Raw genomic sequence first — 16,125 nt, forward strand, 5'->3', positions numbered from 1 at the left:
GGGTACTAATGGTATTTGAACAACTTAACAGGTCACTAATGAAAAAACTAACCATATCTCTATAAAAGTAAGCATGGCCCTAAACAAATGGACCATAAATAAGTCTAATGAGAAGGTAAGGCTTTGACTGCACATTAAGAGGTTCTACACTATCTAGCTCCCTGTTTTTAACACCTTAGTTATTGTGGAACTAGGCAAAGTGGTAGCTGTGACAAGAATGCCTCCTGCTAAAATATGTATTTCCTCTTATATATTTTTTTCTTAGCTAATATCTTCAACAGGAAAAAACTATAATTTAGACAATTCTATTGGCTATTTATCTTACATGCAAACATGTAAAGTAGCTTACCTGTTGAGAAGGTACATTTTTATACCCAGGAGAATCTGTTCTAAGGATTGGCTGAGGTGGATATGTTGGGTATGCTGGGTTTTCTTGCATCCCTGATGTGTCTTCTCTGACTGGTTCAGAAGATCGTGTGATTGCAGATTCTGGTGGAGTCCCAGCCTCATCATTAAGTGTCTCATCCAGGTCCTGGTCAGTGTAAGCCCCTCCTTCTGTGTCTGTGTCTTCATAGTCTGATGTGTGCCTACTATCAGTGCTATACATTGAATATTCACTACCTGGTGCTGATAGGTAGGAAAGACGGTCGTCATGCAAATCAAGGTCATCATCTGTGCCACCTTCTGCCTGCACCGAATGAATGCAAGTTAGACCAAGTTAGTACTTCTAAACTAGTGTTCTGGTGACCTTGCTGGAGAGGTCAGACTTTAAAATGTAAAATTAACTTGTAAGCCTGTTTCTTTTAGGAGTATTAATATCCCACGATTATTTTGTATAAAGAATCTTAGATTGGCACTTTTTAAAAGAATTTATTCAATGATTTTCTTCTTCTTTTGTGTTTAATAACCCCAAAAAAAGAAAAAAAAAGTACAAAATATGCGTCAGTTGTACTGCACATTACATCTAAATCAAAGGCCAGCTTTAGCAGGATCAATTGCAGCTTCTTAAAGTGAATTCAAGGCACTGCATTTTAGTGAGTATGCTGAAAACACTGCCACAAACCCATGCACTGAAGTAATATTTGAAAAAAGATCTTACTTTGCCCTCTGAGACCCAAACTAGCTGGTTCTGTTGCTGCTGTGCTGCCTCTTTAAGGCCACCATACCAGCCATCATTCATGGAGTTGAGATTTATTGTAGCTGTAAAACAAGATTCATATAAGTCAAACAAATTACCGAATACATGTATTTGACTGCCACTCTAGACTAAAAATTGGTGTAATTTTTCATATCTGGCGCAACTTTATCTTATCATTTTCAATTTATGTTCCCTTGCATGACCACAGGTTCCCAAATGCTTGTTTCTGTGTCTAACACAGATAAATACATCCTGTTGTGTTTTGTGTAGCTAAGGCATTCAAGCTGTAATACCTGCAGCTACAACAAAGTATATGCGTTGATTTGCTAGATATTCAAAAGACCACAAACCTTCCTTGAAAAAAATAATGCGTACATACCCTTATAAGTCAAATACGTAAAGGCTGAGCCTTTAAAACTATTCAAATGCATAAGAAATAGTGCTGCTCTAGCAGAATTATGCACTGAAATCTATTTAAAAGAGCAAAGTTTTTTTCTAGATTTAACAAAATATAAAAAAAGCAGCTGATCAGCAGAACAATGGGAAGGTAGAGATATAGCAGCGCCCTGACACCCGTATTGCTAAAAATGGTAGATATAAGAATAACACTCAATAGTCAAAATCCAAGTCCGCTCAGCCAAGTCTACTCCAATTACAATAAGCAGGAGAAACAATAGCTTATTCGAAAGCATTTCTGCTGTGTAGTGGTGGCTCTGTCTAAAAGCTTAGAATCAGGCACAATACACTGAGATGCCTGCCTATGCACCAATATAATTTTCTGTGATATCATTTTCTCTTTAAATATGCAGTATGTTATAATTTGATACAAAAAAAATAATTCTGACAATCCAACTATTTCTACTCTAGTTTAAACTGAACTTCCTCTAAACTTACTTGTGAAAAGATGGTGATTGTTTTTGCGTAGTTTGTGTGAACGTTCATATAGTTTCCTGGCACTTTTGCGTGATTCTGGGCATAACCTCATTCTCATTGTTTTCACACCTTGTTTAGAGTCTGGGTTAAGAAACACTACTATCGGATACCATTGTGCATAATTTAAGCGGTCCACAGCATTTGGAGTCACATCTAGAAGAGCATGCTTATCCTGTAGAAAATGAAAAATAAGTAACTGAAATTTAGAACAAGTCTCTGATTTTGCTTGCACTGAAATAAATGCACCAATTTGATTTTTATGGTAGAACTACTTGTAATCAGTCACTTGAAATACAGACCATTTTGTGCAAGTGAATTATAGCTGCTATGGCTCTAACCTTTCAAAAAGAAACGGATTCCATTCTTTTATGTTCATGACTAAGAATAGTGACATAGGGACAGTACATTCCTAAATCCAGTGCAGCAACAGTTTTATGCAGAGGCCATTATGTGAACACATTTAAAAGTCCTGCTACTAAGAAAGAGAATATGATAAATTGGACATGATAAACTCCCCAGACTTATGCCTAGGACAAACAACAAAAGGACCTAAGGGCTGAAATTTATTAAGGAGAGCGTCATCTTCTCCTTAGTTATTGCCACAAGCCTTTATCTAATATGGCCACAATTTCCATGTTATTATCTGATGTTAAAAGCCAATACCAGTTTTGTGCTATGTTGTTTAAGTTAAATATCATATGTTATGCAGTACTGTGCAAAATTCTGACACCAAACAGATTATTATCTGCATGCATGAAATTATCTTATATAATTTTTCAGTACATCACTCACCCTATCAATAATCTGTTTAATAGTATGAAGGCGGATAATTCCAGAACTTCGCTGGTCAGTACCTGCATCTCTGGGTTCACTTCCTGAAGAAAAACATTAAATTAAATAACAACTTCTATAAAACGAGTTTATATTATCTATGTTTAACATAAGAAATCAGGCCTGAAGGTTCTGACTATTCATTAAATAAATATGGAGCAGGTCTCATTACTACATGTAATTTTTCACCAACAGTGAATTGGTATGCGTAAACAAGAGGCAGCTGGATGGATGCACAGATAAAAAACTACTTAAACTGTAATTGTTTCAGACATCTATAAATTAATCATCTGTGTGTGACAAACAGGAGGCATTAAAAAAGCCAGTTCCCTCCATCCATTATTCTACCTTTTAACTTTGCTCTGGTGTGTTAGTGTTCATTTTTTATAAACTTGGAAACTAAGGAATGGATTTAGAAAGCCTTTGCAATAAAAGAATAATGGGTTGAGTAATAACCACTAAAAAAATATATGGTTTATTAAATTTATAGTAATATAAACAATTAACATGAAGCTGTAAAACAGCCATGAGCATAATAATTAACTTACTTGCTACTTCATAAATATCTGGTTCTTCTCTTGCCAACTTTTCTCTTGCAACGTCAGCAATAGGGCCAAAAATAACCACAGGCCTGAGAAATCCAGCTGCAAGAAATAATTTCTGGTCAGAGGGAAAATAAAAGAAGGATGGAATAGAAACGTACAGATAAATATGGCTATTACACTATAAAATCACATACATACAAAATAAAAGTCATCAATTCAAAAGACTGGGCCTCAAAATAATTATGTGTGGAACAATAATATAAAAACAAATTATGGCTTAAGATGAAAAAAAGCCAACCTTCTCTCAAGACGACTCTCTCATAAGCAGGGAACTTTGTTTGAACAGGTTGCGCAGAAAGATCCTCTCTGCTTTTCCGTAGATTTCGCTTGGAACTACGAAGGCCACGGAATCTCCAGAAGTCTGCACGATCTCCACCAGCAGTTTTAGGAAGAGTGTACTGTACACTAGCCAGTTGCTCAGCCCTGCAAAAAATCAGCCCAACAACACATCTACTTTTGTATGATGACTAACCCAAGGCACTTGTAACACCTTTATCTCCTGTTCATCTGCATTTACACAGCATCTCCTTGGAGCTGGAGGGCACAGGTAGGCCTCTGCTATTTTAAACAGATACAGGTACTTCCAAAAGTACCTAAAAATTATTACAGCATGCAACTGCTCATTTATTGTATGGACCTGCTACACATACATTGCTCCAGAAAAGAAATATATACAATTACATTTCATTTATAGAACTTTTTTTTTTAGTCATATCAGGGCAGGGAGGGTGAGGAACTAGCAGTGCGGGGATGGTAAAGGAGGTGGGGCAGGGCAGAGAGGGAGAAACATGCAGGGCAGAGAGGGAGAAGAATGAGCAGGTTAGGGAAGGGATGGGAAAATGAGCAGAGCTGGCAGGTCCTATCTGTGGGAGTAACGCAGGCAGGGGGGAGCGCGGTCTACAGCGAAGGATTGAGTGTTATAGCGCTGCCCACCTCTGCATGCCCAGTCCTCCCTTAATGGATGTGGCTCAGTTACTGAGACAGAAGGTGATGATAAGATGTACACCAAAGACTCTGAGACCGGAAAGTTGTAAAAGGGGCAGGTCCAGCACAGTTATCAAGCTGATTCAGATGTATTTGACCCATAATATTAAAACAAACACGCTTCCTTCTTCTATTTTACATGGTTTCACTGCATTGTGAAAATGTATGCTGTATGTCCCCTTTAAAGAATCCACTTTGACCCAACACACAAGCATAACCAAACAGCTCTACTATCCATACAGTTAAAGTACACAAAAATACAAAAGAAACCTGTAAAACTGGTAACCACTTACCTATTCTTGTTGGGGATTATCCCTCTTTCCACCTCCTTGTGATTTCTACCAATTCTAATGGCCAACCATGACCCTAGTTTGCCATTGTAAAGAGTATCCACAACTCGAAAGACCTCTCCTTTGTTGAAACTTAGCCCGTATGGTGACTCTTTCTCATATTCAAAGTGAGTTCTTATATAAAATGAATCCCCAACATCTGACTCAACAATGCGGCGATACACTGGAAACACAAATATGGTACATTCTAAATTTCAGCATGAAGAGGTAATGCTTGCAAAATATACAATTGTTTAATTAATGATAAACACAAATATTTTCATATTCATGGCCAACTTATGGCAAGAAAACTTACCATCTTTCTTTTTCTGAGCAAGAATGGTAACCTCTTCTCCTTTGGGCAGATCAAGAAGGAACAGTACCGCTTCTTCCCTTATTATATTGGTGAAATCCACATTGTTAACCTAAAATTAAATTTAATATTTGCATTTAGTTTGGATTATTTAGAACTGAAGGTTGCACAAAAACAACCAATCCCACTTAGCACTTTTATTTACAAGGGTCATCAGAAATTATGGGATAATAAAGCAAAACATAGTTCACTTGGCTTAATTCAAGCTATAAGAACACTATACACCCTGTAGCTAATTGTCACATTAGGCATTTCTCTGGAAGTGGAAACAAAATTAATGCCAGCCAATTCTGCCCCATGCTATTAATGGCATCCATGCGTCACTGTGAACACAAGGAGGATTTCGGCCATTTATGCACAGCTGTATTTGGGCCAAAATGTGCCTGTTATTCAGTGGCAAATGGGTGCCATGTTTTTCCGTCTAGCAGAAAAAAAGCATAGTGTGAGATTTTATATCAAGGAGTATTGCAGCTCGCAAACACATGAATACAAACACATTTGTTTTTTAATAAAGCTTCCTGAGGGGAATATTACAGATTAAAAAAGTGAAATTAAGCACTTCCTTGTTCTTTGTCTATTTAACATTGAATAACTAAAATCCCTGCTAAATAATAGTAGGTGGAATGACACACTTAAAGGGATACGGTAATGTTTTTTATGGTATAATTTTTATTTCTAAATTACACTGTTTACATAGCAAATAATTCACTCTACCATTGAAAATGTTATTCTTGAACCAACTAATGTATTTTTTTAGTTGTGATATTGGTGTGTAGGCAGTGCATTGTGCCTGAGTCTGAGCTTTCAGAAAGAGCCAGTGCTACACATTAGAACTGCTTTCAGCTAACCTATTGTTTCTCCTACTCTCATGTAACTGGAGAAGTCACAAGCTGGACTTGTATTTTCTACCATGGAGCGCTATTCTGATATCTACTGGGAGCTGCTATCTTGCTAGCTTTCCATTGTTCTGCTGATCAGCTGCTGGGAGGGGGGTGATATCACTTCAACTTGCAGCTCAGCAGTAAAGTGTGACTGAAGTTTTTTAGAGCACGGTCACATGGTTGAGGCACTCTAAGAAATGAAGAATATGGCTAGCCCCATGTGAAATTTCAAAATTAAATATAAAAAAAATCAGTGTTTTTGAAAAACAGATTTCAACGCAGGATTCTGCTGGAGAAGATCTATTAACTGATGTGTTTTGGGGAAAAAAAACATGTTTTCCCATGACAGCATTCTTTGTTTAAAACAATCATTTATACTAATCTATTTCAAAGTTTATGACAACATGAAAATGTAAATGTAGTAGTTGGGATTTTCATGTTCCATTGAGGGTAAGTTAACCTTGTGAGTGTAAACTTCAGGAAATAGTGTGATATCCATAAGCAACATTTCTACTTTTTCCACCTGTATTTCTATTATGTACTTTTATTAATGCTCATAGCATAACAGTAGAGCTGAAAAAATCTTGCATTATAAAATTTTACTGCTACTTACTCTGAGTATCTGGTCCCCTTCCTCCAAACCTTCTTTTGCGGCAGGACTGTCGTCTAATACACCAGCAACAAAAATTCCCACATCATTACCACCAGCCAAACGAAGGCCTACACTGTCTCCTTTCCTGAACTTCACCAGTTTCATGCTTGGCCTCCAAAAAACAGAAGTAAATTTAGCATGGAACAAATAAATCTAAGCAAAGTTTATAATATCTGAACTATCTGTATAATTTTTAGAAAAGACGTACTAAAAAAATTCATACATGCTACAGCATATATTCAATACACACTGTGTAAATAACACTAAACAATAATTAAACAATCTATAAAACAAATTTATTTTCTCTCAAATGTCCCTGTGGATTATAGAATTCTTCTTTGAAAAAAATTTTTTTTAAGGTTTACATTTGGGGTAGCACTACAGTTCATTTAACTTGGAAGGGCACCTCTTGGCCCTCTTACTGTTGATAAATTAGTGCTGATTGAAATGCAAGGGAGTATGTTGAGTATTTCGATGAAAGAGGCCACTAGCTTATACAGTGGCAATTCTCCTTGGTCAGTCAGGGTGAGGACACACAGAGCTACTTAGTAGCATCTTCTTGCTAAGGTTACTTAACACCAGAAAATGCTCTGCCAAAGACAATACTGAGAATTGCCTCTCCTATTGTTATAAATAAACAATCAGCATTGTCTATTTTAGTAGCCATGACAAGCAGTTGCTACTAGTAGCTCTGTGTGTCTTCACCCTAAAGAAAGAAGGTGGCTACAAAGCACCTATTCTTAGAAGAAAGGAAGGATTCCTTAAAACAGTTTTAATAACAATTTTAAGCATTTTTAAATGTTGTTAACAGAAAGTGTGCATTACCGAAGCATGCCATCTTCATGTGTAGAATTAGGGAAAGGTCCATCAGATGGGCTGACTGGCAAATCCACATCTGGTTGTCCTGGCTGGGCATATACAGGTTTTGGCTCTGTTAAAGAAATTAAAATATAAAAAAAAATAGGCTTGCATTGCAAACATTTTATAATAATTAACCCCCCAATCCCACCATTATGGAACTCACCAGATCCTCCAAAGGGACCACTAGCAGGACCCAGACCTATTATGTGTGGAGGCATCTAAGAGCTTCTCTAAAACAAATCAGCACATTGGATAAAAACTCCTTTATACCACACACCAAAGCCTATTTGCCTGATTCAAGCTCACTACTTCACACATGGTGTACTAAGTTGGCAGAGTGGCTCTGACTTAGTACTGTATTCATTTTACAGATTATTCAGGGCTTTAGTGTATTATATGGATATACAGTCGTAGGATAGCTCTATTATCCAGAAAGCTTGGAATGACGTTTCCCGTTTATTTTTACATTTATTTTATTTTTTAACAGTTTCCTGTAGTTATAAAACAGTGCCTTCTACTTGAAGGTAGCTAACTGCATAAATCCATACGGATAGCAAAACAATCCTTTTCAATGCTTTTTTTAAAAATGTAAATGTTTTTTAGTAGATGTAAGATATGGTGCTCTAAATAGAAAAGTAAAAGATAGATTGAATTATTGTAAGTGAAAAGTTACCTAGTCTGTTAAAGGACACCCATGCAAAATTTTCAAGAATTTGGCACCCATGGTTAAACTACAGATAAACTGGTACATCATCGAGCACCCTACTTTAATTGCAAATAGTAATGAGAGATGCTTCCGGATGTACTATTACCTAGCCCATTTCATTCTATGTATAGCTATTGTATCACAGATATGATTGCACTTAAAGGAGAACTAAAACTTAACTAAAAATATGTTGGCTAGAAATGGTGTACATTATTTTTTGTGATTCTGTACCAGCGCATGGCAAACTCAGCCCTTTAGCAGGGAAGCTTAAAGTTAGAAAACATGGAATAGGATCACCACTTCACTTGAAAATTCAGGGACATATCTAACATTGAAGGGAAAAATATTAAAAAATAACCCAAGATCATAGAATGTAACATAACATAACAAAAAATCCAGAAATCAACAAATTATAGGAAGGCCATCTCCCAGAGAGTCCATTTTAAGGCAAACAATTCTAATTTTTCCACTGTAAGCTACAAGAATCCATATTGGTGGCAAAACAATCCTACTGGATTCATTAATGTTTAAATGACTTAACAGACTTAAGGTATGGTGATCCAAATTGCAGAAAGATCCTTTATCTGGAAAACCCCAGATCCCAAGTCTTCTTAGTAACAGATCCTATACATGTTCCCATTCATTTAAACAAATCTGTTTTTGGTATTTCTGAAATACGGTTTTGTTTGTTTTTGTTTTTTTTGCCAGCAAAGAGTTGGGGTTCCATTAGTGTTTTAGCCTCAGACTCTTTAACTTAATAGAATTAGAACACTCAATAGAATTAGAACACTTAATAGGAATAGAACACTAAATAGAACTTCACTGTGTTAAAGAAAAAAAATATTACCTGGAAGAGGAGGTGTTTGTTTATCTGCCTTTTCTAAAAAGGGTTCTTCTGCAGTTCTGGAAAGAGGTACACTATTGACATTCTTCACCGGAGTAGATATTGCACCAGGCTTTGAAACTCTTTCATCCTCTCGACTTCGACTACTGTGGATTGGGGGGGGGGGGGGGGGGTGGAGGAGAAAAAGAGAGGTTTGCATTACAATTCAGAACAGTATTTATTTAAAACTAGAACAAAGATGTGTAAAGGAACAGTTCTAACAAATTCTAATATCCTTGCATATTTAAGTATTCATTGATACTGGGTATGAAAGTCACTCAAATAAGCCTTCCTGCTTAAAAGTAACGAGAGGAAGTGACTTGATAGAATCTTTTTTAGGGTAATCACTAACTTCTCTTTTCTTAAAGTCCTACAGACACTAAAACATTACTCTTCAAAATATTCATGTATATTTAAAGTTCCCTATAGGTCATGTTGATTTGGTGAAAGGGCTGCTTTTGTAAGTAATTGTTGACGTTCGTGACCTGACTGTTTTGCCAACCTGACTGTCCCCTCTTAACCTGTCAGATATAGCTTCTAATGCTAAAAGATTACTGCTGCACAAATATAGGAGCCCCCTCAAAGAGGAACATAGGCTATCAAATAGGTAATGTAAAAGCATCTGGCAAATTAATTTAAGGCAAATTTATAATTACTATGCAAAGGCAATGTTTTGATAGATGTCAATATCTCTATCTGTTTCTGCCCAGACATGGCAGCCTTCCCTTAGTATGAGTGACTAATTCACTATGTCCTATTGGAGAAAATCAGAGCTTGTTGGGGTTATTGCACTCATTTTAATGTCATCTGTATACTAATGATATCCAAATATATCTATCAACTACTTCATTATCATGTATCATCCCCTTCTCTACAAGGACAAATCCGTGGCATCTCAAATTAAAGCTTTCTTCCACAAGCAACAGCTAAGATACTCATGCATGCTCTCATCCTATCCAGACAAAATCCTATTCATTGGACTTATGTTGAACAAGGACTTATACTACCCCTTTAAGGCTGGCAGCTTATTTTAGCTTAGCCACATTTCCTGTTTGCAGCTGAGTTAGGGAATTGCCAGATCTTGTGGCAAAAATTAGTTTTTAAATATACATTTTACACTTGGGTTCCATTAAAAACAGTTGTAAAAATCACACACAGGCGCTTTTTTTTTTTTTTTTTTTTAATTCTTCATTATTCTCTAAAGTGTATTATAGCAATAACAGGATGGGGACATCTGCCAATCACCTGTCTTTTAACTACAGTTGTCATGGCTACGGATGTCTCTGCATCTAAATGTTTGTACTGCTGTGATCCTGGAAGGACAACATGTAACCTTGTTATCCATTATTAACAATAATTACAGGAAATATGGTCCCAAAAAGATAAGAAATTTCTCGTCAATCAACGGGAGTATACAATACGCCTGTGCCAAGAGATAAAGCTGGCAAGTTTTTAAACATGGGTGGAACAGCTTTGTTTTGTCATCCTGCAATGGTAAATATAGGAGAAATAAACACTGTTAATGGATCACTGCAGTTAACAGAGAACCCCATTTAGGGTAATGTCCCACAGAGATATCAGTCGCTCTGAGGTCGTGTGAAGTTGTCTGCAGAAGTGATTCCCTTTACTGTTGGTGGAAAGGCATTTCGGAAAGATTATTTGCCTGCGATAGCAGAGATTTACCATGGGCGACTAATTTCTTCATGGGACATTACCCTTAAGCTAGCTGTACACGCAATGAGATAATTGCATGAAACTACGTTTTGTACAATTTTTGGACCATGTGTGGGTTTCGAATTATCAGCCTGTTAATTTTCGTACCATTGTGATTGGTCGTTTAGACCAGACCGGATCTGACAGGTTAGAAAATTGGGTTGGGTGATAACAAAATCTGTGCATGTATTATGTATTGGGGACCTACAATGCATTCCCAGAAGTCACTTTTGTATGATTAGTGTCTGCCATCTACCGTATATACTCGAGTATAAGCCGAGCTTTTCAGAACGAAAAATGTGCTTTATACTCGAGTGTATATGGCTGACACACCGCTCCCCATACTTCTCACAGTACGGCTCCGTCTTCTCTCTCAGCTTGCAGGTGTGACGGAGGATGCAGCGGGGGGAGGGGGGCCGGGTCAATTCACAGGGGGGGGGGGCAGCTAGCCGCTCAGCAAAGAGAGGACACAAGATAGAATATGGAAAGAATCATACGTGAATAGTTTTCATAGAGTCATCCGTGAACTGAACGCCACTGAACTGAATTATACGAATCATCCGTGAACTGAACGCCACTAACGCACAAATCATCCCAGTACCGCCATGAAGCCTGTCTGTTATAGTGAACATAATCATCCCAGCGCACGTTCGGCGCGCTCTGACTGTGCGCAAATCATCCCAGTACCGCCCTGACATTGCTGACATTCGCACACGGGAGATGGGGGGGGTGCGCGAATGTCAGAGCGGTACTGGGATGATTCGCGCACAGTCAGAGTGTGCCAAATGTGCGCTGGGATGATTATGTTCACTATAACAGACAGGCTTCATGGCGGTACTGGGATGATTCACGTGTTAGTGGCGTCCAGTTCACGGATGATTCGTATGATTCAGTTCAGTGGTGTTCAGTTCACGGATGACTTTATGAAAACTATTCACGTATGATTCTTTCCATATTCTTTCTTGTGTCTTCTCTTTGCTGAGCGGCTAGCTGCATTCGTGCGCCCCCCCCCTCCCCCTGCGTCCTCTGTCACACCTGCCAGCTGAGAGAGAAGACGCAGCGGGGAGCGGTATGTCAGCAGTGTCAGCCTGTGTTGCTATTAATTCTACCATTAGAATAAGAAGTCTGCTAACACTTCTAATTGCCACTTTACCCGTTAAAGAATGCAGCCCTAAAAACATATCAATGTGTAGCACACTTCATCCCATGTCAGTTTGTAGTATTAGCCAATGGTGCTTAATATCACAAGTGGGATTGCACAGGCCGGAGATATGGGAAGTTTATGCCGACCATTGTTGCATATCACTTTTAACTGAACTACTACTGGGAGCAGTATGAGGAGCAGTACGGGGAGCTGAGAGAAAGGATGTAGAGACGGACGGCAGACCGAAGGGAGGCCAAACTGGCATTCATTGTGTTATGGCATCAGTGGCTGTGCCCATAACATCCTTTGTAAGCATAAATGGTTTTATGATGCACACTTCATCCCATGGCACAACAGTCATTTGGATATTCAATTAACAACCTCAGCCATTAAGGGATTCCTGGAAACTGCAATTTACCACAGCACAACAATTTCAAGTTTGATCAATATATATTTATGTTCTCTCCCAGCAGTGCAGTGTAGTAAGACATTTATTTGTAAATGACATAATGAAAAAAGACAAACCTTTCCCACCCTAGGCTTATACTCGAGTCAATAAGTTTTTCCAGTTTTCTTAGGTAAAATTAGGTACCTCAGCTTATATTCGGATCGGCTTATACTCGCGTATATACGGTATTTCATGTTCACCACATCCTCCGATATGTAATTTTTAGGGCTTTATGCTACAGTTTTTCAGTGAGTGTCTGGGTGCCAAAACGAGCACATCTTCTCTTGATATGCCCACCTAAGGTTGGCAATATCGGACCAATCAAATTGAAATGGTGGGTATAGGGGGCCGTTGGACTGACGACGGCATCAAGGAGCCGATGTAGGACCCAATGCAAAATTAATCCTGCCTGACACCTGTTCAATTTTTAGCCAGATATCAATTGGGGAGGCCTGTCGGGGGTTCTCCATACACAAGCAGATAAAATGCCAAATCGGCTCACAGGACTCAAAGCGGCAGATTAAATCTACCCATATATGGCCACCTTAATCCAGGAAAAGAGTAGTATAGCTGCCATCTTTATACTGTTTACATCTATAGTATTGAATCCGCAGTAATCCAACTCCATCAGCCTTGTGGTCGCATCATTGGTCGGTATAATCTATCCCTAGCTCTGATGTACAAATACAGATAGTTATTTCCCAGTTTGTATATTTATGCAAGTTTAGCAATTTATTATATGCCATCACCTCATGGCACTATTATATTGTATAAGTAACTGTCCAGGCATCTAGGCCTCACTCTTTCGTAGATGCCGCTCATATTTATGTATTTATGCTATTATCAATCACAGTGTTTAAAAAATTTACCGGCAAAATGTACCAACTGACTTCTAATAAGTTTAAATTGTAATTTAAACTTTTGTAACACATTTACAGTTTACAGTCATTATACATCATTCCTTTCACTCGCTGCCCCAGTAGAGCTTACAATCTAAGGTTCCTATCACATACACACACCAGAGCTGTGGAGTCAGAAGCAATCTTGGGTACCTAGTGCCGGCAAAAATGTACACACTGACTCCTAATCAGTTTAAATTGTAATTAAAAAAAATACAATATGTTACAATGTCCTTTTTCACAGAAAGTACTTGTCTGCTATAATAATAAAGCCAAGCTTGTAGTTGTTTCACTGGTGTGAAGTCCAGCTGAGCTTTTATAACCTTGTTTTAATTTTTTGTCTTTCATATAAAAATTTTAGGTTTAAGGAATGTTTGCAGTTTTTGGATGGTGAACAGAATAGTGCATCAGCTTCCTAGCCAGTAGTTCTTTGGTTTGTTCCCAAAAGCAGGCACCATCTTCAAAATTCTTTCAAATTGCTGATTGCTGAAACCGGAGCAACCAACGGAAACCCACTCAGATACAGGAAATACAATCTGCTTGCAGATAGTACCCTGGCTGGTATTAAAACTCATTGCTACAAGGCAGAGGTGCTAGCCACTGAGCCATTACATGTAATGGGCAGCGGTTTTAATTTTAGAAAGTATAAATAATATTAGAAAGAGTTTTAAAGTGATGATATATTTTTGTAAAAACCTTTCTGCAATCAGAGCATTTAAGTTTTGCTCTGGACTACTCCTGAAGTAAAATTGGAAATAAGATGTTTAGAAGGTAAGATGTTTAGAAGGTTAATTTTGCTGGTATTTACTGCAAATTACATGTCTACTTGCAAATCCATTATTTAACGTTAACCAAAAGCATTATTACCTGCTGTTGCTGTGCTGTTGTGGAGAATGTCTGGAATGGTCTGAAGGCTCTGACCTCTGGTCCGGTGACCGTGAACGGCTACGGCGAGGTTTATCATGTGAACGGTTGGAATGATCTGATGTTAGCGACTGAATTTCTGAAATGTCTGTTAAATAAATGATTACAGTTAAAAAGTTGAATAAAAATTTTCAAAGTATGCAAAAGTTGGTAAAAACTTATATATGCTCACCTATTTTGCAATTTTTTTTATTGGGCTTTAAAAGCTAATTCAGGAGTATCCCCTGTATCTTCTCAGTCTAGTGATTGGGGTAACGTTCTCAAGCCCAGCTGTGTTTTGACAGCTGCTACAGGCCAATGTCTTTAAATGAGAAAAGGGCTTACTCACTGGAACTGCGGTTAAGAACTCAATTTGCTTGAGGTGTGTTTAAGGCCCTGTTTTGCTACCCCCTGGGTAAATGTGCTCAGCGGGGAGCACTGTCATATATACATTCATTTGCACAAACCTATGGTTCCATTTCAAAGAAAGCAATGCATTACCTGAATATATAAATGATAATGCACAGAAGATTCCAGCAGATTAGCCAGTTACAGGTACTTATCACCTGTAACTTCCATGGTTTTGCTTTTGAACTTACCATCTCTTTCTGAAGCATTTGCAGAATGGAGACTGTCATCTAGATCTGGGACATTAAGTAGAGTTGCTCGTTCATCTCTTTGAACTACCATTTTTAATTTGCCCTTCGACCTTTCTATTAATGTTTTTGCATCAGCCAAAGACATGTTTTCTGTGACTGTGCCATTAATCTGAAAGAGAACAATGAGGGGATTGTGAAGTACATTATTTCTAAATGACAGAGTAATATATTCCCAGGAAACTGAACACAGTGAAAGGAGGTACCAGTTGCAATACAAAGTGTTTGGAAGCAGCCATGCAAGCCATTACTTTGTCCCTGCTGTAAAACTAGCACCGTAATATAATTAAACAGCCACTAAAGCTGTTTACACAGCAGATAAAACATAAGCTCTGTAACATACAGCTGTTTAGGGTAAGGTCCCATGGAGTGGTTCAGTCGCCCGCAATAGATCTCTGCTATCACTGACTACTAACTGCTCCGAAACAGCTTTCCACTGGAAACAATGGGAGTCACTGGAGGAAAGCCCTTCTAATCGCTTCCATAATCTGAAGTTGTGCAACCAGCAGCAGGAGAAAACCAAAGTGATGAGAAAACCAAAACGATGCAAAGCCAAATGTTGTTCATGTTTTTCAACAAAAGCATACTTTAAATGTAAAATGTTATATTTCCACTTTTTGTTGTTAATCAACCTTTAAAAAGTATTAGCTTTGAGACTGACCCAGCAAGGATTTAGGTTTATTTGCACTTTCAAAACATGCCAGCAGATGCAGTGTCCTCAATTTGTGTCCTTATGTGCTCCAGACTGAGGGTGCCAATGCCAAATATGGGGTGCAATTTTCCATTCAAGAGCGATACCTTTAGTTTAACATGTATCTCATATTATAGGTGATAAATCATATATGTTCATGTAACCCAAAGAGAGGTCACAGACTGCATACAGGTTATACAGCCACCATCTGCTACCATTTCTAATCTACCATCTGTGGGTAGATTTTGCTGTAATGAATTATGCAATCATCCTACCTTAAGCACAACATCCCCTTCTTGAATATTTCCATCTCTTGCCGCAAGACTGTCTTGGGAAATTTCTTTTACAAATATGTGGCTAGCCAACCTTAAACCATATTCTGCAGAATAAAATAATAAAATAAATGAAAGTCCACATCCACACTTGTATTATCACACTACTAAAGATTCTTTAGAATGTATGCGCTGCTAATAAATATTGGTATACAGTACCAAT

At 37.9% G+C, this 16,125-nt stretch overlaps 1 protein-coding gene across 10 annotated transcripts in view; it reads right to left on the bottom strand.

Annotated features, from left to right (window-relative positions):
* tjp1 (tight junction protein 1) overlaps positions 1-16,125 on the bottom strand; it is a 201,598-nt gene that overhangs the window by 15,403 nt on the left and 170,070 nt on the right. For all 10 annotated transcript variants that reach the window (XM_031899168.1, XM_031899169.1, XM_031899167.1 and 7 more), the window contains 14 exons: positions 15,906-16,009; positions 14,883-15,051; positions 14,248-14,392; positions 9,141-9,283; positions 7,552-7,657; positions 6,688-6,838; positions 5,137-5,245; positions 4,785-5,004; positions 3,746-3,930; positions 3,451-3,546; positions 2,864-2,946; positions 2,033-2,243; positions 1,100-1,200; positions 350-688 (listed from right to left, as the gene is read on the bottom strand). In XM_031899168.1, the coding sequence (XP_031755028.1) occupies positions 350-688; positions 1,100-1,200; positions 2,033-2,243; positions 2,864-2,946; positions 3,451-3,546; positions 3,746-3,930; positions 4,785-5,004; positions 5,137-5,245; positions 6,688-6,838; positions 7,552-7,657; positions 9,141-9,283; positions 14,248-14,392; positions 14,883-15,051; positions 15,906-16,009 (2,162 nt within the window). The remainder of the gene's footprint in view (positions 1-349; positions 689-1,099; positions 1,201-2,032; positions 2,244-2,863; positions 2,947-3,450; positions 3,547-3,745; positions 3,931-4,784; positions 5,005-5,136; positions 5,246-6,687; positions 6,839-7,551; positions 7,658-9,140; positions 9,284-14,247; positions 14,393-14,882; positions 15,052-15,905; positions 16,010-16,125) is intronic.

Source organism: Xenopus tropicalis, chromosome 3 (assembly GCF_000004195.4).
Source record: "Xenopus tropicalis strain Nigerian chromosome 3, UCB_Xtro_10.0, whole genome shotgun sequence".
Taxonomy (NCBI): domain Eukaryota; kingdom Metazoa; phylum Chordata; class Amphibia; order Anura; family Pipidae; genus Xenopus; species Xenopus tropicalis.